The following is a 24,928-nucleotide window of genomic DNA, read 5'->3' on the forward strand; positions in this document are numbered from 1 at the left end:
TTTCTAGTGTAAAATCCTGTTTATATTTGCTATGACAGGCTCTGACGTTTCAATCCCTAAGATCTGTAACTTAAGCAAATAAAAACATTTTTTTAAAAAAATTGGTAAAATGTGCTTAACAGAACTTCAATAGATTCTTATGCTGCACATTAATAACAAGTAGGCTTACTTATCAAAAACATGCAAAATATAGTACTAGTATTCAACTATCTACACCTGGAGCAGTCATAAAACTTCCATTTTGGGGGGCACAAAAAACATAGGATGAAAACAATATTAAAATACTCAAAAGCAAGTAAGGTTGGAAAGCCCACTGTCACATCTATTACAGAGAACAAAAATGTGATCTTTTAAGTTCGTAGCCAGGGAGAAGACAGATAATTGTAATTCTAGTGTAATGTGAAAATGTCTTTCAGGAACTCCTGCTAGATATCCAATTGATTATAATAGACGTGTGATGGTCAGAAAAATTGCATAATAGTCATTTTATGTCTAAATGAATTAGCAATTCCTGATCAGAGGTGACTCTGATATAGGATTACCTACTTCTACCACTCTAGCTCATAACTTCTAGAATGCAATAGTTAATAGTTTCACCTTCAAAAGAACTATATTTAATTTGCCTTCAGTAGGATTTGACACTCTAGCAACTAAGTCTTGAAAATGTTCTTGTATCATTGTGGACAACATCTTTGTAAGTAGTTAGGTATATTTTCAGTAGCCTTTTAATTTCTCACAGGACACAGTTCAGCATGACTTAACTACCGAACTGTCAAAAGCAAAACTCATTTTCAAGTCTTATTTGTTACTGTTCAAATGCCCTGACAAGCAAACCATGCAGATTACCATATAAAAATGGTCAAAAATTAAATAACTGGAGCCAGTCCATAGCTGTTGTTAAATGAGCTTAAACAATGAGTTCTAATTTGGGGTTAATATCGATTACTATACAATTAAAATGTTCATAACAGATTATTTATCCTATGGATAAGTGACTGTGTTGTCTCTCCAGAGACAACTTCCTCTTCCAAACCTAGTTTTAACCATGGCTGTTACACATGTAATTAAAACTTCCATTAAAACAGAGCTGTCATTATAATATCTTTGATTTAAGCAAGAAATTATTATTCTAAATAAAAATGCATGATTTTCTTCTGAGCTTATACCTAGCTAAAAAGCTACATTTTTGGAAACTTTAAATGTAGAATTTAATGTACTTATAGTGCATTAAAGATCTTTACCCATATTTGACAGTTGGACTGCTATCACCTATTATCTACTGAAAATAGTAACATAGTAGCTCAGAATAAGCTTGGAAGAAGCTATAGAATAGTTGAAAAAAACTTGGAAACAGTACTGAAAATCCAATGTTTACGCAGCTTTAATATTTGCTTAATAATTTTAGCATGAAATGTTTAATTTCTAAATACTAATAAAACACATAAGAGTACAAAAGCCAGTCAGATTGACAGATTTAAGTATGATCAATTAACCTAGGGAAGGTTAAAATATGTGTACTACATAAGCATCCAGGAGTTTTGTACATATGTTATTGAGCATGTTTTCAGATTTTGAAAGCAGTTAAATTGAACTTGCATATACAAAAAAGCAGACTATAGTGTAAGCATGTCTAATATTGTCTTGTGTGTGTAAATACAGCCTTGAGCCTTTCAGTATTTTAGGTATTTAATTCTACAAATTCATTCCTAAATTCCTATGACCTTTATTCCTACGCAAGGCAATAATACACTATTCTTAATCCTAAAATTTGCCTGAAATATAATACTTGTTCTGCTTCCTGGTTTTTCCTACCTCAATACTTTTAAATTTGTGATCAAACAATTAAGCTTTGCTGGTCTTTCATCAATTTTAGGGTTAAAACATGCTCTAAATCCAACTTCTAAAATTTACGCATCCAACCAGCCACCAGCATTTCTAATGAAATTCTAAGGCTTCTTTTTTCTTGAGCTACAAAAGGATAGCTGGAATAATGGCACAGGATACTGTATTATGCTTTTTTATTCAAAAGCTAGAATAGCATCAATATCCATGTCATGGTGAATCAGAACACATGTAAAATACCTTACAATACATTAGATTCCAAAAAGGTACCAAAAAGTACAGTAAAATTAACACTTCCATTACAGGAAATGTATGACACAAAACCAATACAAAATAAAAAGGTGGAAAGTGATACTGGTTCCCTAAGATGCATCTCATTCTGTACAACTGGAATAATGTGGTTAACTCCAACGGGCAGTCCCTAGATGCAGAAGCTGCAGCTTTAAGCAGACCCCTCAAAATCATTTCAATTTAACCTATCAATAAAATCATTAATCTTCAGCAAGGCTGAAATTTACACACCACACTCTCTAGACAACTATTATCTGTAAATATTAAACAAAGACATTTCCAGGGAAGTCTTCAGGTACACATAACAGGCCATAGAAATGTATTGTAAAGTTAATTTTGGTACATAATTGTAATGTCCATCTACAGCATTAAGTACAAAACATATGCAGTAGTTTTGTGCATTAGAGCATGCCACTGCATACCTGAATACTTTTGATCAATATGGCTTGTAGTTATTCTGATGACCACGTCTTGGAGCCTTCCCATAATTTGAACTGCCTTGACCTATAAGTAAGCAATCAAATGCATTAAATTAGTATTTAGTCATGCTTGCAGGTATATGTAGCCAGGTCCCATCCAAAATACAAATATACTGAATAGTTGTAATCTTGACAACTACATCCTATATTCAAAACCTCTTTCTTCTATAGAAGGAAAATTACCTGGAAAAACCTGTATTTTAAAATATGTCCATTCTAGAGTACTGAATGCAATACGTACCTCTTCTTCCACCTCTTCCTCGGCCGCCCCCAGAACCAAACTGTTGCTGCTGATATACTTCTTTTGGCTGTGCTACCTTAATTTCACACTGAAAAGATTGTAATGTAAAATAGATGTTCTTAACATACAATACTACATATACATACCACAAGTTACAAATGTTATAAATATCTGGATTACAAACATTTTCCAAATAATGAAATCTGAGGGCAAATATTCTAGAGAACACTTCTGCTGCACAAAAGTTAACACTGTACTAGAATTTATATGATATAATCTATAAACTCAGTACCGCTTTCAAAACTGAACTTTAATCTCTCAAACTGCATAAACCCAGTTTACATGATTAAATTTCCATATGCTGTCTGAAACCAGGAAACAGGTTAAGCAAAGTATGGTTAACTATGGCTAAATATATCACATGAATATAGTCAAAAGTGCATGTGGTCCTTGACTTAACAATCATTCATTCACCAACCTTTTGAAGTTACAATGGCACTGAAAAAAGTAATTTAAGAATAGTTCTCACACTTATTGCAATCACAGTATTCTCAAAGTCACATGATCAAAACTCAGGAACTTGGCAACACTCATGTATTTATGAAAGCTGAAGCATCTTGGGGTCATGTGAAGCATAGTCAATGGAAGGAAGATATATTCACTTAACATCTGATTCACTTAACAATCATGATAAAAAAGGTCATAAAATCTGGCACAACTCACTTAAGAAGCACAAGAATTTCTAGTCCCAATTGTGATCTTAGTCAAGGATTACCTGTGTACACATATTTTTCATCTGATAGTGCTATGAACGCCAAGCATATGAGTTTTAAACTATTAGACAGTGACTATAAGCCAAAACAGGGCAACATGAACCTCCCAAATATTGTTGAATTACGTCCATCATCCCTCATCATTTTCATTACTGGAATTATTGGCAGTTGAAGTTTGGCAGCATCCAAAGTTCCAGCACTTGAGCTCCCCCACTATAAGCCCTGCTCTTAAAATATGCTTCCACATTCTACCACTATTTGTATTTTGCTTTATATCCTTCTGCTTCAAGCAGTCCATATTCTAATCAAGCAACTTCCTACTTTTGGCCAAGTTACCTAGTGTTATATTAATGTTTGCATGTCTTCTTATTCAAGTGATTTTCAAAAAAGTTTATTTCCTTACTATTGCAGGATCCAAGCAAATTAATAAAAATTAACAGAAAATGCTCATTTTAAGTCCATTGTTTAAGAAACCTTTATCCTTCTAGCTATCCTCCTAGTTCAGGGCAACAACTATAGAGAAAGTAACAAAAGAAAGGTACTTCCTGTTTTGAAAGTAGTTGCATTTTAAAGAGTGACTTTGAGGGCAACGGGCATTATTTCCAATGATATCACATTGGTAAGATCAATATTTTTGCCTTAGTTTGCCATTTTGGTTAATGAACAGAAAGGAAACAAAACTAAAAATCTAGAACCATGTCACAGGTTCCAGAAGCTGTAAAGGGGATGATAAAGGCCTGTTATATTGTTGATTACTTAGCTGACCCAGGCTGCAACATTCAAATAACAGTAGTATACCAGCATTATATAAATACAACTTTTGTGTCTACGCATTCCACCCTTCCTGCCTACATTATTCCCACACCCCATCAACAAATGTGGTCCACATAAGACTTGTATATTAGCCATTAATATTCCTTTTTGAGAGAATATTAATCTATAGCTGTGATGGCAAACCTGTGGCACGCAGAGCCCTCTCTGGGCATGTGCACAGTCACCAGCTGCTCTTCCAGTTTCTGGTGTGCAACTGGTCTTTGCATACGCCGGAGCGCCGGAAACCTGACAACCGGCTGGCCAGCTGGTCTTCGGTTTCCGACACGTGTGAAGACCAGGTGGCCATGCACGCCAGAAACGGGAAGAACAGCTGGCCACCTGGTCTTCAGGTTTCCGGCACTCTGGTGCGCGATTCCGCTTTTGGCACTCAGTGCCGAAAAGGTTCGCCATCACTGATCTGTAGTTTCTAGGTCTGAGATGCCACTGAATGTTTTCATGAAATTGTAAATTAACTAATATACTACTTTCATACAAATTAGCCCTGTTTTTCACTAACTTGCTAAAGTATATTAAATCATATTTAATGGTAAGCATTATGTATTTCTCAAATTATATTTATCTATTAACTAAAACTTGTTAATGAAAAATATTATGAATCACTTTTCAAAGTGAAATAGGCAGCATATAAATTTAATATTGTCTAGAAAGAGTTAGCCCTCACTTCTGGGGAAAAAAGACATGTACACTGTAATACCATCTACAAGTGCTGATGCTACTTCAAATCATTGATTATGCAAAGAGAATCTGGACAGTTTCTAATTCTGTTGTGCAAAAGCATAGATCTCGTGGCTAAAAAATTATACAATAAATATACTGTGCTCATTTAGTCTGTTTCCTATATAGTTTCCACTTTCAAAATAAACTGTAATTCTCTCACTTTTCACTTTCCAACAATGTGCAAGATATATAGAGTGAATAGATTCCAATCCATTATAAATAAGCAGAATTCCTACCTTACTACCACTGACATTGTGGAACTTTTTCTCTAATATTTTCTTCACTGGTTCTTCTTCCTTAAATGTGATGAATACAAACCCTCTTCTTTTATTGGTCTTTGGATCCATTGGAAGTTCAATTGCTTCAATCTAAAGAAACGTATTTCAAGTTTATTGCAATTATGTACATTACCTTATTCAGTAATTATGGTCAATCTCTTGTTTCTTCAGGGTACAACAGTCTTATATTAAAAACTGCAACTTGTTAAGCACTAGAAACTTAGTAGATAAAGCTACATTGATAAAATAATGTAACAAATGCAAACTATTATTGCTCTGCAAGTGTGATCTGATTTGTATAATAATTTGCAAATTTCATCTAAGGATGACCATTTGCTGCTCTAAACAATTAAAGCCTATTGGAATTTACTATATACTATGCTTGAAAAGCCACAAGGAAATACAAGGACAGAAAGTAATATAAAAATAGATTTATGATACACAGGGGTACATGATTTGCCAACCATTTAAAGAAATGCCATGATATAACAATTAAATCAAAATACAAGCATATACATATGTGTATTGCACACCTAGTATACTACTGCACCTGATATTAATAATCAATCTCTGGGTAATATAACCCATATTTCTACTTATAATTACTGTGGATTAAAACAATTTGCTTTACTATTTCAGGATAAAGCTATCCTGTCTACCTAAACTTGCATCAGATTATATACCTCTCCAAACTCTCCAAAATATTCCCTGATTTTGTCTTCTGTTGCCTCTGGGTTAAGTCCACCAACAAATATTTTCTTCACAGGATCCTTTTTCATTGCCATTGCTTTCTTAGGGTCAATCACTCTTCCATCTAATTTGTGTTCTTTTTGCTCCAAAACCTACAAAGCAGTTCAACAAATCAGGATGACAGAACATTTGTAACATTAGCAGTAGTCTAAGTAATATATCTCAGTCTATCACTCACCTTATCAACACTTCCTGCTTCTTTGAAGAGAATGAATCCAAAACCTCTTGATCTGCCTGTATTAGGATCCATCTTTATTGTGCAATCAGTTACTTCACCAAATTTAGTAAAGTAGTCTTTTAAATCTTTTTTGCTTGTATCCCAACTGAGACCACCAACAAACATTTTCCTGCAACAAGGTAAGCAAGACACACTGAAAAATTATGACCACTGTTACCATAGCAATACAAGCAGTCCTCAATTTATCACCACTGGTTTAGTGACAGTTCAAAGTTACTGAAGAAAGTAACTTATTACTATTTTTCACACTTAAGACCATTGTAGTATCCCCATGGCCACGTGATCAAAATTCAAGCATTTGGCAAATGGGGTGAATTTATGATAGTTGCAGTGCTCTTATGGTCTTCTGATCACATTTGTAACCTTCTCAGCTAGCTTCTAATAAGCAAAATCAAAGAAAAAAGCTGGATTCACTTAATGACATGATTCACTTAACAACAGCAGTGATTCATTTAACTGTAGCAAAATAGGTTGCAAAATGGGGCAAAACTCAATTGCCTTATTTACTAATGGAAATTTGGGGCTCAATTGTAGCCATAAGTTGAAGACTACCTGCATTTCACGTCTCAGTATAATTGAACTTCTGTAATTTGTGATGTATAGCCTTTCATAAAACAAGTTTACAGTTATATCTGTGGTTCAATTGTCTTCAATTTCAGACCCTGAGATACTTAGAATAAAAGCTAAGCAAACCAAAGTATTTTACTAACAGAAGTCATAAAAACTAATGATTCTAACTCAAGTTTTGAGCATTCTGCCTTCATCAAGACTCAAACTTTTTGTTTAAACAATTACCAGTTTGATTTTTTATTATAATAGGCTGGCTCTATTACAAATTTTAGATATATTCAAGCTTCCTGGCATTTCAATTGCACGTAATTATGTAAAAGGATGTTTTTTGTGGGAACCCACTTCAAGTCCAGGCTTTCCCTAAGAAAATTTAATGGAACAAGAAAAACATACAAAACAGGAGATAAAATATAGTAAACAACTCAGCATGACTTCTACAAGGATTATGCTGGAGTTACCTAATCACCTAAAGAAACTAAACTGCATACATGCTAATCGATCTGCAATTGCTGGAGGATGTACAGTTAAATTACACTGCCAGCAAATAATTTCAGAAACATATGTTCCTGTTCAAAGTTCTTAAACAGCTATTTCTGACTCCCATCGAACTAGCAACTTAATATATTTTAGGGAGAAAGGTTCATTTACCCTTTTCAACTTTTAGTAGAGAGGCAAGGACAGCAAGCTGTCTTCAAATGGCACACAAAGAAAAAGGGGGGGTAGGCCTAGACTACTGCCATTTCAGGAAACCAGGAGCCTTAACCGCCCCTCCTTCCCCCACCACCACATGGCGCCAACAAAAGGCAGCTTCAAGAACAAAGGAGGACCGACTGCTGCAGCCCCGTTTCGGCTCATTGTCTATTTCATCGGCAAACACAAGGCCAGAAAAGGAAGGATCCGCGCGCCAATCACCCTCGGCCAAAAAAAAAAAAAAAAAAGGCAAGAAAAAGCGTTAAGGACGGAATTGGAGCCGAGCCAACGCAGCGGGTTCGGGCCTGTCACTCCTCCGAGCAGGTTGTCGCCGTGCATGGCGCCGGAAACCACAGAAAGTGGGCGGGGGCAAGCAAACGAGGCCCGCCAGCCTTACCCCGCATCCTCCTCGTTCTTGCTTGCGTTGATCTGATCGCCTTCGGCTCCGTTCTGGCTGCCGCTAGCTTCTGCAGATGCTACCGATTGCCCTGCCTCCTCGCTTTCTCCCTCGCCGTCCCCCTCCTCTCCGGCCTCGGATACCACCACCGCCGCCTCCACCACCTCTTCCTCTTCCTCCTCCTCTTCAAGCTGCTGCTCCGGCTGCAACAGCTCCTCGTCGCCGCCACTCACGGATCCCTCGGCCTCGGCCGCCGCCGCCGCCGCCGCTTCGTGCCCGTTTTGGGTGGCGCCAAACTGGTGCTCCACCTCGGCCATGATCTCTAGCCCAGAGTGCGCCGCTGCCTCGAACCTGCGTAAAAGCGACAACAACGGAAGTTCTCTCCCCCTCAGCGAGGCCTACGAAGGGGGGTGGAAAAAAAAAAGAGAGATGGCGCCTCCAGACGCACGGAAGGAAGGAAGGAAGGAAGGAGCGCGCGTCCCACTCGGCCTCGCCACGCGAAGCCGCTAAACCAAGCGCCGCCCCCCCCCCCCACCACCACCACCGGTTCCCGAGACTCACTTTTATACGCCGCTCGGCTCGCCTTTCCCAGAAGGAACCGGAATCCGGTCCTTAAAAGCTTCGTCGCGAGCCTGCCGGTCTCTGCCGATGTCGTCAGCGGCGACAGTGGCTCCTCCCCTCCCGTGCAGTTCCTGACAGACAAACGGACACGACGGCGCACAGCTATCCGGGGGGCGAAAGCACGCTCCCGCCTGGCCTCCTTTTATAGGCTTCTCGGGTCGCGCGGCCACTCCGCAACAAACCTCCCGCTTACTGGCCAAGCACGTCGATCACTCATGTAGAAGCTCGGCTCCCGTTGGCTGTGAACACCCTTGCGTATTCTCGGCCACGCCTCCTCTCTAACTGCTGGTTGTGCGGCCTGCGGCTTCCTACGAGAGCGCGGAAATAGAATTGCAAAGGCCTCGCCGTCACTAACAGTCGCATAGTTCACAAGTTGTCCCCGAGTTCGCTTTTCTGAGGGGCGAAAGCTCTTCTGGGATGCAAGCATTCGTATTCCAGCTTCCGAGCATCTGGAAGTCGGCGGTAGCATTAAAGAGAATGGAACCGCGTTTCTCCCCTTGTGCCCCCCCCCCATAAGCGCCGGTCACATAGGAGGGCGTGAGAATGATGTCTCAGGCAGCCCCGCTTCTCACCTTAATTTATCCAGCTAATTTTGCACACCTGCGCGGGTTGCCTCTCAACTGTCCGAGAGGAAACGCTGGCCGAGAAGTGGAGGTGCTTCAGGGAGCGCCAGGGACAAGATCCCACGTGGCTGCGAGGGGTTAATTAGGCCAGCCGAGGCACAGCCCCGGATTTCGGCCACTTTTGGTTCCTGAGGCGGGGGGGTGGAGGGGCTACCTCTTGGCGGCCGCCCGGCCCTTGGCCTTTCTGAGAGGAAGGAGAAACAGATGACAGACCAGTTGGGGTGTTACAAAAGAGCAGTTGTCCTTTATAGTGCCGCTGATAGGATTGCACCCAGTTGCTTCGTGTCATAATGTCCGTGGAAGAGTGGAGAATTTTTCCTTCCAATTAGACAATTGGTCTAATTGTCAAAAGGGACACAAGCACCTCCATTCCTTTGCTCACTGAGACAGTCGTGTTGACCTCGCCTCTTAACACCTCGATCCAAAAAAGGAGCAAGCCTAAGCACAAGGCCACCACTGTGGAGAAAAAGAAATCCTCCCCCATCCCAAAGTACATTTTTCCAAATTAAATGCTCAAACTCACATAATCGGCTCTTTCACATTAGACAAGGTTTTCTTTATAATACATTTTTTTAAAAATTCTTTGGGTGAGGGGTTTCGATTTTACAAGCACCTTGTGAAATGATGCTTTGAGAAGGCTGCCACCTTAAAATTAAGAATTTGTTCAATAATCGTTATAAAAAGTATAGCCAGTATATGATTCTACACAAGTAAACCCACCTAATTGCATCCAATTTATTAATTGCTGAAATATAAACTAAGTGAATGACCATCATTCTAGGATTCCACATCGAAATCAAAATAATATGACTGATAATAGTTTTGATCCTTACCATTTTCAGTACTTCATCAGTCATTAAAAGATGCATGTATAGATAACTTAATACATTTTTGTTCTACTCATGTTTTATCTTTTCCCACTTCAATTATTTATTTCTTCATTAAAATATAAAACCTACAACTATGAAAGGCTTCTGTATCAAGTTGATTCATGATAAATCACTTCTATGGGAGCTGCATTGGTTGCCAATCTGCTTCTGGGTGCAATTCAAGATGCTGTTTGTCATCTTTCAAGCCCTTCATGGCTTGAGACCAGGTTATCTGAAGGAATATCTCTTGCTGGTCACATTCACGCAACCCACTAAAGGGAGGAAAGAAATGTTGCAGGTCCCATCCCTTAAGATGGTACATCTGGTGGGATCCAGAAGAATGGCCTTCTCCATTGCATCTCCCTCCCTTTGGAACTTCATCCCTGCAGAAATTGGACTGGCCCCTACTTTTACAGTCTTTGGTAAGGCCCTGAAGATTTGGTTTTGCCAGAGAATCCAGAGTGCAATGGAGCCCATCAAATGACTTGTTTAATCCTGTGCTGCTGGGGGGGGGGGGATGTATTGTTTTTTGTTTTTATACTGGATTTTTATTGTTTGTAAGCCGCCTAGACACTATGAGTGAGTATGACTATACAAATTTTCTAAATAAGTACATAAATTGCAAATAAGATCTTTAATTTTTAAAGACATTTAATACAGTTACTATAACTTCATGTGTAGTATTCTGAGTGTGTCAGTACATTACATATACCTATTTATTTCATTTATGTTATGGCTTCATTCAGGAACTGAAGATAATGTACATAACACTCCCTCCTTTTTCCTCCCCACAACAACCCTCCACTGATGGTCAGGCTGAAATAAAGTAACTGGCTCAAAGTTGCTTGGTAAGCTTCCCCAAAACAGGTAGGATTACAATCTGGATCTCCCTGCTACAATTGATGTGACACAGGCAACACTATATTGGCTTATATTGAGATTCCAGTTTGTAATGAATAGTGTGGACATCCCTGGAAGAAACTGAAATATAATGGCATATTCATCTAAATAGCTTCATTATTAGCAGGGAATCCTGTATGTGAAATGGATTTGACTAAAGCTGGTCTACACTTCTATCCTAAAAAGTTTTATTGAATGGAATGGAGTTGAGATATATATACTGTAAGTTATGTGACTATGAAGATAGGCTATGAAGATTATCTGGCTATGAAGATAGGAGTTTTAGGGAAGTTTGTGGAACAATGAATGAATCAATGAATGAATCTGCTAAGTGACATGAATAGGGAGGTGAACTGAGACAAGAAGGTTTAGAAAAAGTGAATGGAACATTCAGAGAGCCAAAAATAAATGCGAATGATACCTGATATTTGCTTAGAAAATATGTTTATTTTGAGTATAACATTTAAGATTAAATACATGCATGTACACATGACAAAGGACTCAGTCAGTATGAGTATGCAATAGTTAATAATGAACAAGTGAGAGAATTAGTGAAGGATAAATAGAAATAATGAAAAATTCTGTGGTAAATGGAAGCAAATAACTTATATGAGCAAATTAAAAGATTTTATAAGAACTGAAAGAAGTTGAATTAGCAGTTTCAAATTTCAAATTGTATTATCAAGCCATCTGTTAAGATTCTTTGAAATGGTTAGAATCACTTTATTGGTTTCAATCTCTCTTAATAAATTGCAGAGTTTTAAATTACAAACAAGGGAAATACTGAGGGAGTTAATCTTAAAAAACTATCTGAACAAATAAAAAATGTATGATTAAATGGTTGTAGAAATTAAACCAGACAACAATGGGAATAATAATGTAGACAAATATTAAATTTATTATTAACATTGCACTTAGAAAGAATTGGTATTTTGTTTTATCAATGATATATTATTCCAATACTGAGTGTCAAAATAGGTAACTCATTTTCTAAAAATAGTTGGAAATGCAATAGTCAAGTTGGATCATTCTTTCATATTTAGTTGCAATCCTGTAAAGCTCAAGAATTTTGGAAGAGGATTATAGATTTTTTAAAAATTAATGGTTGAATGCTCTTTCTTGCCATCCAATTTTCTCTTAATCGTCACTAAACTTTATGTCTCTACAAAGTATATCAAGTTGGCTTTATATATGAAACAGCCACTAGGATACTATGCCTTTGTGCCTCTAGCACAAGAACGATATTTTAGACAAGAAATAATAGGCAAATACAAATGACTAATGTATTGTAAGATACTAGAATTTTGTCAAGAAAAACTTAAAATTAAGAGAAGAGCTGGTAGTAGAGGGATATATTTGTCAATGGTTTTCTTATTCACAGTTATTAGAAAGATTAAAGTAGACAAAAATTATGGTTTTGAACTTTATAAAATTAAATTTGAAGCAGAATTGTATACAAATGATGAACACGTATTTGCTAAAATGTATAAACTTTTATTGAAATTTGAAACAGAAGAATCATACAAGAAATGTATGATAAAGTGAGCTAAATTTTTGGTTATAATATACAAGTGGAAAAGTGGGAAAGTATGTGATTGAAAGTATTGAAATTTATACAATGTTATATTTTAAACAGAATTTTTGTATGTCACCAGAGAAATTATCTAGAACATGAACAACAAGAAGAGACATTTTATCATTTGATGAGTATGTACATAGCTAAAAAATTGGTTCAGAGACTGTTAAAAATTACAATTGAGACCAAAGATTTTTCTTTTGGGACTGATGGACAAACAGTTGGGGAAAAAGGTTTCTTTGTTACTGCATGATAGCTGCAATGAGATTACGGTATGCACAAAGATGAAAAGATTCAGCACTACCTACAATGGAGAAATGGTTGCTGAAGATGATACTTGCCAAGGTGGCTAATTGATTTTGATCAAGAAAAGACAATATCTACATGAGATGGCTAATTAAATTCTTTTATCAGAGAAAAGACAATAGAGTAAGTGGTAAATCCCTAATTGTAAGGAACTGCTGTAAAGAAGATTAGTGGTTATTTCTCTAACATTTTTCTATTTTTATTTTACTTGTTTTTCTTTTCTTGCACATTTAGCTTTCTCCTTGATTTCTTTGTTTATGTGCATGTGTATATATACATAGACAGTCTGTGTGTGTGTGTATGCCTGAAAAGAAAAGTTTTTGAACAGTCTGTGCTACCTGCTCTAACATATGCCAGTGAAACGTGGACACTAACCTCACAATCGATACAAAAGCTGCGAGTGGCACAAAGAGCCATGAAGAAATACACGCTCAGCATTACAAGACAATATACAAAGACCTGCACATGGACTAGAGAACAAATGAAAGTGTACAATATCATCAAGAGAGTAAAAGAATTGAAATGGAAATGGGCTGGTCACATAGCAAAAAGAACTGATGGCAGGAGCGCCAAGGCACTCAGAATGGATCACACTTGATAAAAAGGATCCACAAAAGAGACTTAAAATAAGATGGATCAACGACATTAACAAGTATTGCAGGCCCAATTGGCAAAAGAAAGCTCAAGACCATATTGTTTGGAAACATGCAGAAGAGGCCTTCATCCTGCACTGGACAGACAATAGCTAAAATTATATACAGGTAGTCCTTGGCTTACAACAGTTCGTTTAGCGACCAAAGTTACAGCGGCACTGAAAAATGACTTATGACCATTTTTCACACTTATGAAAAAAGCATCCCCATGGTCACATGATTTACATTCGGTTGCTTGACAGTTGATTCACATTTATGATGGTTGTAGTCTCCCAGGGTCATGTGACCCCTTTTTGCGACCTTCTGACAACTAAAGTCAATGAGGAAGCCCAATTCACTTAACAACCATGTTACTAATTTAACAACTGCAGTGATTCACTTAACAAATGTGGCAAGAAGAGTCATAAAATGGGGCAAAACTCACTTAACAAATTTCTCACTTAGCAACATAAATTCTGGATTCAATTGTGGTTGTAAGTTGAGGACCATCTAACGTGTATATATGTTTTTTATTATATTATTATTATTAAACTAGAGCAAGTTTATGAATCTATTTTGTACTATGCTTACTACACATGGGGAAATGGATGGAAAATTGTTAAGATGTGCAAATTCTGTTACACAGGTAGTGGCTAGCATATAGTTATGAGGGATGAAAGAAGAAAAAATAGCTTTCAGCAAGAACTTGCTTTTGACTATTTTATGAATATGAGAACTGAGTAGAAGAAATATATAAACCAGTTGAATATAGTGATTGGCTGCTCAATTAATAAAACAGACAGGTAGCATTAAGATTGAACTGGTGAAGCATTAGTGTGAATTGAATACAGAAGAAATGATTGGTACAAAATTGGTACAAAAACCACACCTTGGATGTGATTCAACCATATATAGATGATTACAATTATGACAGTAGACACATTAGATTTCTAAATACTGTTGGCATAGCATAAGCAATTTATTGGGAAAGGGAAAGGGGAAAAAGAAATACATTACAGGAGAAAACAGCCTTATTTCTTAGTAGATTTGTATAGGATTGAATTAATTATATGTAAGATTCAAATTCCCACTTTTCCTTCAGAAGCCCAAGTGTCCAGAGCGCTTGAAATTTCCTTACAACACAATTGTAAAGAAGGCCAGGCTGAGTGTGAAGGACCCAGACTGGACATGATTGTGGATCTGTCTAATCATAGTCTTTAACCACCATACCACATTGTCTGTTTACCGATATATAGTTACAGATACATTATCTACATTTTAAAAAATGCATAAAACTATATGTCCACTGTTTGAATTTTAAAACAAATATCAGATGTGTTAATATATTGTACTTCAATTCAAATGAACACAATGCAAGTATATTTTTTCTACTAACTATATTTTCTATTAACTATCAAAAGTATGAGAAGTCTATTAATTAGATGAAGTGTTTCCACTGGTGCTCTAACAAGGTTTCCAATGAAAGATCAGCAGATGCAAATAGTTGACTATCCATCTTTTACAAGGATGTTGCTTCACTTTTAGGTGCTTTTTTGCTTTCTTAGGAAAAATACCAATGATTCCAAGATTGAGCCTGGCAGAAGCGGAATTCATTGCTGAATTTGCTAGTTGATTGAAACAGGAGACCAGCCTAACAGAGAGGCATCTAGTTAATGAAAGAAGTACAGTATTAGACTTTTCCGGGAAGGAACGTGAGTTTCATTGTTCAAAGAACTCCACATACGGGGCTACTATTGTAAAGCGATCAAACCCGTCTGCAAAAATGCAGGGAGCCACTAGTCGGCAGCACATTTATTATTTTTCTGACTTCTGTTCCTCCAAATTTACCACACCGGTAGCTTTAATTTTAATGTTTTAAATTTAATTAATTTTAAAATAATACACGTACCAAAATATCTACGGATGTGATAGGAACGGTCTGCCCATAAAAAGGATAGCGATATACTGTAAAAAAAAAAAAAAAAAAACTTAAAACAGAAATTATAAAAGCGAAGTCAATGTACGTTTCGAACCTGACCCTGCCGGCTACCGTAAACACTGTTTTCCGGGTAGTTTGACTGGTTGTCTAGCAACCGTATTTGGTAGGGCTTAGTTAGCAGGCACGTAAAGGCGATTTTTCATTGGGGGTGGCTTTCGCTCGGTGATACCGGAAAGTCACGGGCAAAATTGCAGAAGGGGGTGGTAGTGGCAGAGAACGGGGGTGTCGTTTGAAGTTGCAATTCCCTGCACGCTTTTAGCTCACGAGATCCGTGGAAAGGAGTTACTTCTGCCCACCAGGCATAGATATCATTACGGAGGACTGCCATCCGATCCTTTTCATCAAAGGGCTAAAACCCCAGTAAATATAGCATTATTGGTAAGATTTCGGGCGCACCATAATTACTCAGACGTTGAAATTTACAAAAAAATTTAGCTTTCTGGCAAAGAAGAAAAGGTCAAATAGCTCTACTTTTCTGGATGATGCAGGAGGCGCCATCTCTAACTTGTCATTTTGTTCTTTTGGGAAGAGTTTCCATATGATTTTTAATTTGCAAGCCAATGATGACCCTTCAGCACTGCTCAGCTAGAATAAATGGGCATAATGGGTGTGATGTCCTCTTTTGGCTGATGCAATGTTATTTTGGAATAAATTATTATTCTGAAAGGTCAGTTTACTGCATATGTTAAAGGTTTAATAATTCTATCATTTCAGTTAGAGAAGACGTGAATTTTAATCTGAAAAATGCAGGCTTTAATGCCCGAACCTCAAATTTATGTTGAAAGAACCTTGGCAATCATCAAGCCAGATGTTATCAACAAAGAAGTAGAAATAGAAGATATAATTCTGAGATCAGGATTTACTATTGTTCAGGTAATACAAGAGAAAATTGGATTTCTAATTTACCATTTTCAGGGCTATGCTTTCACAAAAGAATGATAGAAAGATATTGAGGAACAAGGCTGAATTCAAATGTGATCATGTTAGATGATACATATTATTTAGTTGTGAAATAGCTTGTCAGCTTATCAACATCAACATGTTATTGCAACTTCAATAACATAACAGAACTGGATGGTCTTTAATTACTGATCAAAACCAGTGTAAATAAAGCAGCACAAATGCCTATTAGAGAATAATTTTGTTATATGATGTATGCTGTACAACAATTGTATGCATTTTGGAATGCTACAATAAATTTAAATTTTTAATAACAGCTGTGAAATTCCAAAATCACTAACATTAATCCATACTTATTATATACCAGAATCACAACAAATATTCTTGATACTCTAATGTTTGGGTCACTTATTATGTAGAACTGCTTGAGCTGATATTATTTTTATAAAATATACATACTATTGTTATAATCAAGGAACTGCCAATGCAGCAGTTCTAGAAAAATATTGTGGCTATACACTGTAGATAAGCTATTAAAGATTTCCACTAGATGTCTCTCTTTCACTACTGGAAATTTTCAAATCAAAGACTATTTTTGTTTTTGTAAAGCGACAATTCCATCTGAGTATAAAGCCTTCCATTAATGTTACTGAAGTAGTAACATTAATTTGAATGACAATGTGGTAAACAAGGATTTCATTTTAAGACCTATAGGTCCAGTAATATATCATGCATTATATTTGCATTAAGAATTTGTATTTTGAGGCTGTCAAGAACTTGTAACTTATTACGAGCTCCCCTATGACATCAGATGAACGAGAGGGTGGTCTATTGTAAATGGTTAATCCGTATATTAATCAGAAAGAGCTTCATACGAACACATTACTCTGCTTTTATAGCAGTATGGTTATGCATTTAGAGATATTTTTCATTTCTTTTATAGAAAAGAAAGCTTCAGTTAAGTCCAGAGCAATGTAGCAACTTCTATGTAGAACAGTATGGGAAAATGTTCTTTCCAAATCTAACGGCTTACATGAGTTCTGGACCTTTAGTTGCAATGGTTCTTGCTCGGCAAAAGGCAATCTCATACTGGAAGGAACTTCTTGGACCCTCAAGTAGTATAGTAGCTAAGGAAACACATCCTGACAGGTAAATTAATTAATTAATTAATTACTTAAAACTATTTATCTTAAAATGAACTAACAGATTTTATTATTGCACCTTTGATTTCACAAGTATTATCAATTTAAGGCTTTGCAATTTAAATGTAATTTAAAGTATTTACTTGTGTACCAGATTCAGATCTAAAGCAATATAAAACTTCTCTGACATACCTCTGTGCTGTCCTATGTACCTGTTGTATGGTTTAGGACTATTTTATAATTAAGGGTTATTTAATAAAGGAAAAATAGAAGAACTGTGGCAGAGATCCATGTTACATCTGTTTTATTAAATAACAGGTTAAAAAAGACTAATCATAAGCTTAGCTTAATCATTGCTGGAGATATTCCTGTAACTCAATGAAAGTTGCATTACGGTCACACTAAATAGAAATTGAATAGTTTTGCACTGCATCTGTGTGAGCATATCTGTGTTGCTTTTAGTTTAAGAGCAATCTATGGAACAGATGATCTGAGAAATGGACTTCATGGTAGTGCCAACTTTTCCTCATCTGAAAGAGAAATCCGGTTCATGTTTCCTGAAGGTATGTATTTACCATCTTTCCTGCTATGAAGCTAAAGAAACTAAATACCGCACATTGTTGTTTAATACTGTCACCCTGTATATATAAGTAATATACAGAATAATATACATGTTGCAGAGAATATGACGTACATATGGAAATGTATGACTAGGTTTTTTTCCTAATTTATATAAAGATTATTCTTTATATTATTCATGTTGTCTTATATTCTTGTATGGACTGCACCAGTAGAGGCTAAACCAATTTCGTTGTATACATGATGTACAATGACAATAAAGGCTTTGAACTTATATATACCTGGGAGAGGAAATAAATTTATTCTGCGTGTATACATATTCACCTTTTCTCTAACTGTTGAAGGTAGCATAGATGTTTTCCTTAATTTTATCCTCCTAATAGCTAAACAGTGGGAGGAATTGGATCAGCCATTCACTCTCAGCTCAAAGTCGGTATAAGTTTCAGTTTGCAAACTTTATCATAAATCTTCATGCTGATATGAGACAATATTCATTTGCAACTCAAAATAAAGGGTGCTACCACAAATGAGGTTGGTATGTGTGATGCTTCTATTAGTATTTGAACTGGATATCTGTATATTTTCTGTAAGCAATTCTAGTTTATAATCAAGACTTTATTGCATAGTTATTCCTAGCTTTTCTGAAGTTTATGCAGGTTATAAGTATTTGAAAACATAATTCAAAATTCTCCAAATAGTAACAAAACATGTAGCTGATATTGACCACTATGTTTGAGATGTGTTTTTTTTTTCTTTTATGGTAATCCTTTTGTTGTGGGTTACCATGTGATAAGCTCAGATGAGCTGTACTGTGTATCAATAATAAGCTCTCTGTGGCTCGTTTATACTTAAGACTTTTCTAGGTAAACAGAATAACAGAATTGGAAGAGACCTTGGAGATCTTCTAGTCCAACCCCATGCTCAGGCAGGAAACCCTATACCAGTGATGGTTAACCTTTTCAGCACCAAGTGCCAAAACTGGAGCACATGCGTGCATGAGGTGTGCATGCGCGCCAGACCAGCTGCTCTCTTCTGGGCTCCGGCATGTGCATGTGCACCAGCCACTTGTTCTAAAGACCAGCTGGTCCGCGCACCGGAACCCAAAAGAAAGCAGCTGGCTGGTCCGCATGCGTGCGCCAGAACCTGGAAGAGAGCAGCTGGTCCAGCACGCATGCACACCAGACAGCTGCTCTCTTCCAGGTTCTGGCACGCACATGCCCACCAGCCACCTGGTCTAAAGACCAGCTGGCAGGCGCACATACATGCAGAACTCAGAAGAGCAGCTGGCAACGGTACCTGTACCCACAGAGAGGGCTCTGTGTGCCACCTCTGGCACGCGTGCCATAGGTTCGCCCTCATGACCCTATACCATTTCAGACAAATGGTTGTCAAATCTCTGCTTAAAAACTTCCAGTTTTGAAGTACCCACAACTTCTGGAGGCAACTTTTCCCCTTGATTAATTGTTCTAACTGTCAGACAATTTCCTCTTAGTTCTAAGTTGGTTTTTTCCTTGATTAGCTTCTATCCGTTACTTCTTGCCCTGCCTTCAAGTGCTTTGAAGAATAGGTTGACCCCTCTTCTTTGTGGCAGCCCCTTGATTTGTAATGCAAGAGAAGGAGATTCAAGAGGAAGCTATCTGGAAAAAAAATCAGATTGTGATTCTTGAGATGGCAGTATCTTTGATAGGGGGCTCAGCTAATGCTCCAGTTGAACCTCTGTAATGTTCATTGTACCTTTCTTATGTGGTGATGCTACTCACCTCAAATGAGTTTATGCCGGGATGAAATCTAAAATTTGTTACTACTGGTTCTGTGGGCGTGGCTTGGTGGGGTGGGGTAATGTGACTGAGTGGGCGTGGCCAACTTTGGTTTTTTTTGTACTTTTAAAAGCATTTTTTCTACAACCTCTTCGGCTGAAGAGGTTGCAGAAAAAAATGCTTTTAGAAGCCTCTGATGATCAGGCAACTCAGCTGGGATCGTCAGAGGCTTTTAAAAGCATTTTTTTTTCTACAACCTCTTCAGCCGAAGAGGTTGTAGAAAAAATGCTTTTAAAAGCCTCTGACGATCCCAGCTGAGCCGCATGATCATCAGAGGCTTTTTTTTTTTACTTTTAAAAGCATTTTTTCGGCCGAAGAAGTTGTTAAAAAAATGCTTTTAAAAGTAAAAAAAAATAGCCTCTGATGATTGCGCGGCTCAGCTGGGCATGGGGGGAGGGGCGCAGGGATTTTTGCTATCAGTTCTCCGAACCACCTGCTGCCATTGCTACCAGATCGGGTTATCAGGTCCAAACTGGGAGCATTTCACCCCTGGTTTATCTGAAATATCTTCCATGCCATCTAGTCACCTATAGAATATAAACTGATTTAAAGAAGAATGGTTTATATTTGGATCCCAAGTTATAATATGACTCTTCTGGAAAACTTGCATTGGGTTTGTTTATTATCTGGCAAATGAGGTATGATTTCAGATAATCTTATCTGTAGAGTCCATATGGCATCAGTGGCATACAAATATTGTAAAAAAACAAAAAGCTTTATTTTTTAATGACCCATGGTTAATTATGAGTAAGTTCACAATGTGACAGAGAAAAAAAACCCATAAAATTTACCACTTTGTTATACTGAAATGCAGTACAGTAGTTTTCTTCATGACATTCTTATCTGGATTTTAAAAATAATAGTGATTTCAACTTGAAATGCTATTATCTAGGAGAAGACAAACATGGAATATGTGTTCAGCAATAGGAGGCAAATTATTGGTTTAAATCAGTATGTTAAATGTATTTTCTTTTTTCCAGTATTGATTGAACCAATTCCAGTTGGGCAAGCTGCTAAAGATTACCTTAATTTATATGTCATACCTACTCTACTGAAAGGACTTACAGCGCTGTCTAAGAAGAAACCAGCAGATCCTTTTGTAGGTATCACAAGAAAGATCTGTATCAAGAGGCAGAATGAGTATGTGATAACAACTGGTAGCATTCCTTTGCTAACGAAAAATGTTCCATGGCAGATAGATATCCAAAGGAAAAAAAATTGATGGTTGATAAGAGCAATAGTTGTTTATATGCATATTGAGTTTGGTCCCTTCAAGCTAGAATGCCCATAATTGGTGAGCCTTTGTATTTCAGGAGCAGTCTAGACTGACTGCCTCCTTTGCCAGCACCTACTCAGACAAACTGGTACATTTTCAAAAACAAAAAATCATGAAAAGAAAGGTTTAGGAATTTTAAGGAGTTTCTACTTTCTTTATTGCTTTATAAAAGAGAAATATTAAAGGAAAGTTGGTCAGTAGAAATACAGTCTATGAATGCCTCCTATTAGCAAACAGTATCTTGATACAGAAATTAAACGAGGAATTTTATTGTTGCTCTTTTTGATAGATATGGCTGGCTGATTGGCTAATCGAAAATAATCCAAATACACCTAAATTGCGGCAGAATGTGATTGTGGAGGAACCTTAAGAGAAGAGGCTGCTAGTTAAATCTTAACCAATTTTCTGCAATTATCACAAGTTGTAATTTTAAAATAATTTTTATATTGAGAAATACTACTAACTGGAATTTGCAGATGGAAGAGTCAATGTACATATTTGGATTATAAACTAATAAAAAGTATTTGTTGCAATTAAGGCATAAAAATAATGTGCATTTATTTGTCAAAAAATTTTGTCAATTTTTTTTTCCCAACTGCTGGGCCATGGCATATTTGCATGCTGCAAAACGTCCACAGGTGTGCCCTATAAGTGAGCCAGAGTAAATAACAGGAAGCTAGAATCCAGTCTTCGTGAGTTAACTAAGGATGGGCTATCTCCATTTTTCAATTTCTCCACTGGCTCCTGTTTCTCAAGATTGGAAAGTAGCTAGTCTATCATTCCTGTTTTTTAAAGAAGTTCCTGAGTATCCAGGAACTGGATCCAAATAATCATAGCTAACAATGCCTGCTCTGGATAAACGCATGGAAAGTATTATTAATAATACTTAATATTCATGAATAATACTGAAACCTTAAAAGAAAGATCTTACTAAAGAAATCCTACTGATTTTTCTTTAAAAAAAATCTGGCTCACCAACCCGTTGATGTTTGTGACAACTCCATGTGGGTAGTATTGGCCTGATGGATGGTACATAAGAAAAATATTTTGATATAGTCTCTCCAAAATGTTCCTGAATAAATGTAATATTGATGTAAAGCAATAGAAGAATAAGATAGACATTTAAAGAACAAGAAGCCAAGAATAGTTTTTAGAATTGGCAGGAGAAAGCAGTGCGGTCTGCCAGAAATCTGCACGTGGATTACTGTTGTTTAAATTGACCCTGGATATTTTGGATTTAGAATTGAACAATAAAACCATCCATTTTGCAGATGACATGAAATGATTTAGTACTTCATATTAGGGCAGTACAACATAGTGCACTTTTAACCGTTATTATTAACTAAGGCAGATGGAGCTGAGTTCATATACATAGCAAACTAAAATGAGAGTGTGATGCAGCACAATGCATGTCCTCACCATTTAATGTTTAGGAAAATCATTGTGCTAATGGTGGCTGTCTCAAAATATCAACTAATGGAACATCTGTTTAAAATATTTGTGGATTTCCTGCAGGCCTGTTACTAAGCATTGGAAAACTAAATGCTGGACTAGGTAGACTTTCATTTAAATTCAGCAGTATCTTGTCCTTTAAAAACAGTTCCTCTGCCTAATACAGTGCAAGTTATTTGGAATAGAATAAGAAACTTGTCTCTTCTGTTGGAGGGAGTATATGGTTACTATTTATTTATTATTATTTATTATTTATTTATGCCAGAGGTCTTCAAACTTTGCAGTACTATGATGCCTTAAAATGGTAAGCGAATTGCTTTGTTTCTCTCCTGCCATGAATAATATTACTGATGAGTGAGGTTAGTATGAGGCAACACAAATATACCATTTTTCCCCTAATGTATTTTTGTGTCTGTCAGGCAAGTTCACAAACTTCGCAATACTGCAGCTGCCCTTTGATGTATCCCCAGGTAAAGTGAGATGCAAAATTTTCAGCAGATTTTGATGAGTCTCCTTCTTTATTTGAACACCTGATAGAGTTTTTTAAAATTCCAACCTATTTATTTCATCTATTATTTTTTTTATTAAAATATCATTTATGTAGCCTGTACTTTGCAGAAAAAAATGTCCTCAATCTGCATTATTTTCCAAGAACAGCTTTTCATCTAAGGCGTTTATAGAAAGTAATAAATACCAAATATTAAGAGCAAATAATTCACTATTTAGGAAGATCTTAGTTTAGCATAATAACATTGCTAAGTCTTAACCTTAATAAGACTACTGTATCTTTCAGTGATTCAACAAAAGAACATCTAATTGGTATTTCTATATTATTTTGGTACGGTAGGAAATATTCTGATTAAAAAATATGTAGAAGACAGAATTTAATGAATAAGGTACTCGGTCTCTGGAGAATATGTCTGTTGCTTAGGCTATATTCATTCATTCAACCTCTGCCTCCTTAGCTCTGAATACGGTGTTTCCATGAAATACCTATACTTGTGTGAATGAATCAAACTCATGAAACTTAAGTTCCTTTAAAAGTTGCTCCTTTAATGTTACATATCTCCTGAATTCTAATGGTATTGTAATTAATCTCGTAATTTAAGAGATTACAATCATTGACTTCCGGATTGCTGCTTGTCGCTGCCAGACGTTCCTTTGGGATCGTCAGCTTCCATCGCCTGTCAGAGCCGCCTTCACAACGGAATGGTGGCTCGAAAAAACTCCGTTTCCATGAGGAAACGGAGATAGAGCCGGCAGGGGTGGGTAGAACTCTCTGCGGAGTCCCAAAAGTTTTTTCTTTACTTTTGGGACGGAGCGGATGAGATGCCCCGTATCCCCAGCCGCTGCTCCGGGCTTTGGGAGACCTCTGCTGATGCAGAGCCAGGCGTCAAAAGCAAGCCTGCAAATTTAACAGACTACTCAAAGAAAATGTGAGCTGGACCTGTAATACTGAACTGCAAGTATTTTACTGATTTTTTAAAAAGAAATTATTTAAGAGAGAGGAGGAAAAGAAAGAGGAAAAAAAAAAAGCTTTTTAAAATGGCGTCGGCTGGAGGAGAGGCAGAAAGGGAAAGTCCTTCCGTTTTTTATTACTACAATGTAGCGGAATAAATACCACTGGCTACATTTGTAGACAAAACTTCGCTCCTGTGTTTTTTTTCTCTTTTTCTCTCCCTTGGAGACCTGATATTGTTGTTGATTGGAAAGAAGTCTTTCTTGCTTTTTTTTTTTAACAAAGTCTGCTTGGGCGGAAACATGGCACTGAGACTCATAAAGTCAGATAAACAAGAAGGGGGGGGATTCCCCCACCAACAACTTAAAGGAACAAGTCTTAACTCTTCAGTCTGAGAAACCTGATTTTAATATAATAGAATTTTTTATAGAAGAGATTGAAAGAAGGGAGGAGATTGTGAATCAGCAATTTGAAAAATTTAAGCAGGAAATTAAAGAATTGGTGAAATCTATGGCTAATGGTTTTACAGAATTTATGATGCAGTTGGACATAAATACTAATGCACTAGAGTCTAAAATGGAAGGAATTCAAGATAAATTGGACAATAGAATCCAAAAAATTGAAAATGACTTGATAAATATTCAGGATAATAGCTTAGAAGAAAAATCTAAAATGAA

At 36.8% G+C, this 24,928-nt stretch overlaps 2 protein-coding genes across 4 annotated transcripts in view; one reads left to right on the forward strand and one right to left on the reverse strand.

Annotated features, from left to right (window-relative positions):
• The window catches only part of HNRNPAB (heterogeneous nuclear ribonucleoprotein A/B), a 30,930-nt gene extending 22,086 nt beyond the window's left edge, over positions 1-8,844 (reverse strand). The window contains exons 1-7 of one of the 3 annotated variants that reach the window (XM_070937266.1): positions 8,662-8,844; positions 8,101-8,451; positions 6,384-6,552; positions 6,139-6,297; positions 5,414-5,545; positions 2,854-2,941; positions 2,556-2,637 (exon numbers count right to left, since the gene is read on the reverse strand). In XM_070937266.1, the coding sequence (XP_070793367.1) occupies positions 2,570-2,637; positions 2,854-2,941; positions 5,414-5,545; positions 6,139-6,297; positions 6,384-6,552; positions 8,101-8,417 (933 nt within the window). In that variant the 5' untranslated portion in view covers positions 8,418-8,451; positions 8,662-8,844 and the 3' untranslated portion in view covers positions 2,556-2,569. Of the gene's footprint in view, positions 1-1,357; positions 2,638-2,853; positions 2,942-5,413; positions 5,546-6,138; positions 6,298-6,383; positions 6,553-8,100; positions 8,499-8,661 lie in introns of those variants that run through there. The other 2 variants (XM_070937265.1, XM_070937267.1) reach the window with 2 other exon arrangements.
• Positions 8,845-15,801: 6,957 nt separating this feature from the next.
• On the forward strand, positions 15,802-21,779 carry NME5 (NME/NM23 family member 5). Its single transcript, XM_070933889.1, has 6 exons — positions 15,802-16,004; positions 16,341-16,499; positions 17,470-17,675; positions 18,131-18,231; positions 21,045-21,163; positions 21,630-21,779. The coding sequence occupies exons 2-6, from the start codon at positions 16,371-16,373 to the stop codon at positions 21,708-21,710; spliced, it is 636 nt and encodes a 211-aa protein (XP_070789990.1). The 5' UTR covers positions 15,802-16,004; positions 16,341-16,370; the 3' UTR covers positions 21,711-21,779.
• The last annotated feature ends 3,149 nt before the right edge of the window (positions 21,780-24,928 follow it).

The sequence above is a fragment of the Pituophis catenifer genome, unplaced genomic scaffold (genome assembly GCF_029215685.1).
Source record: "Pituophis catenifer annectens isolate HBS135680 unplaced genomic scaffold, rPitCat1.0.hap2 SCAF_2, whole genome shotgun sequence".
Classification (NCBI taxonomy): Eukaryota; Metazoa; Chordata; class Lepidosauria; order Squamata; family Colubridae; genus Pituophis; species Pituophis catenifer.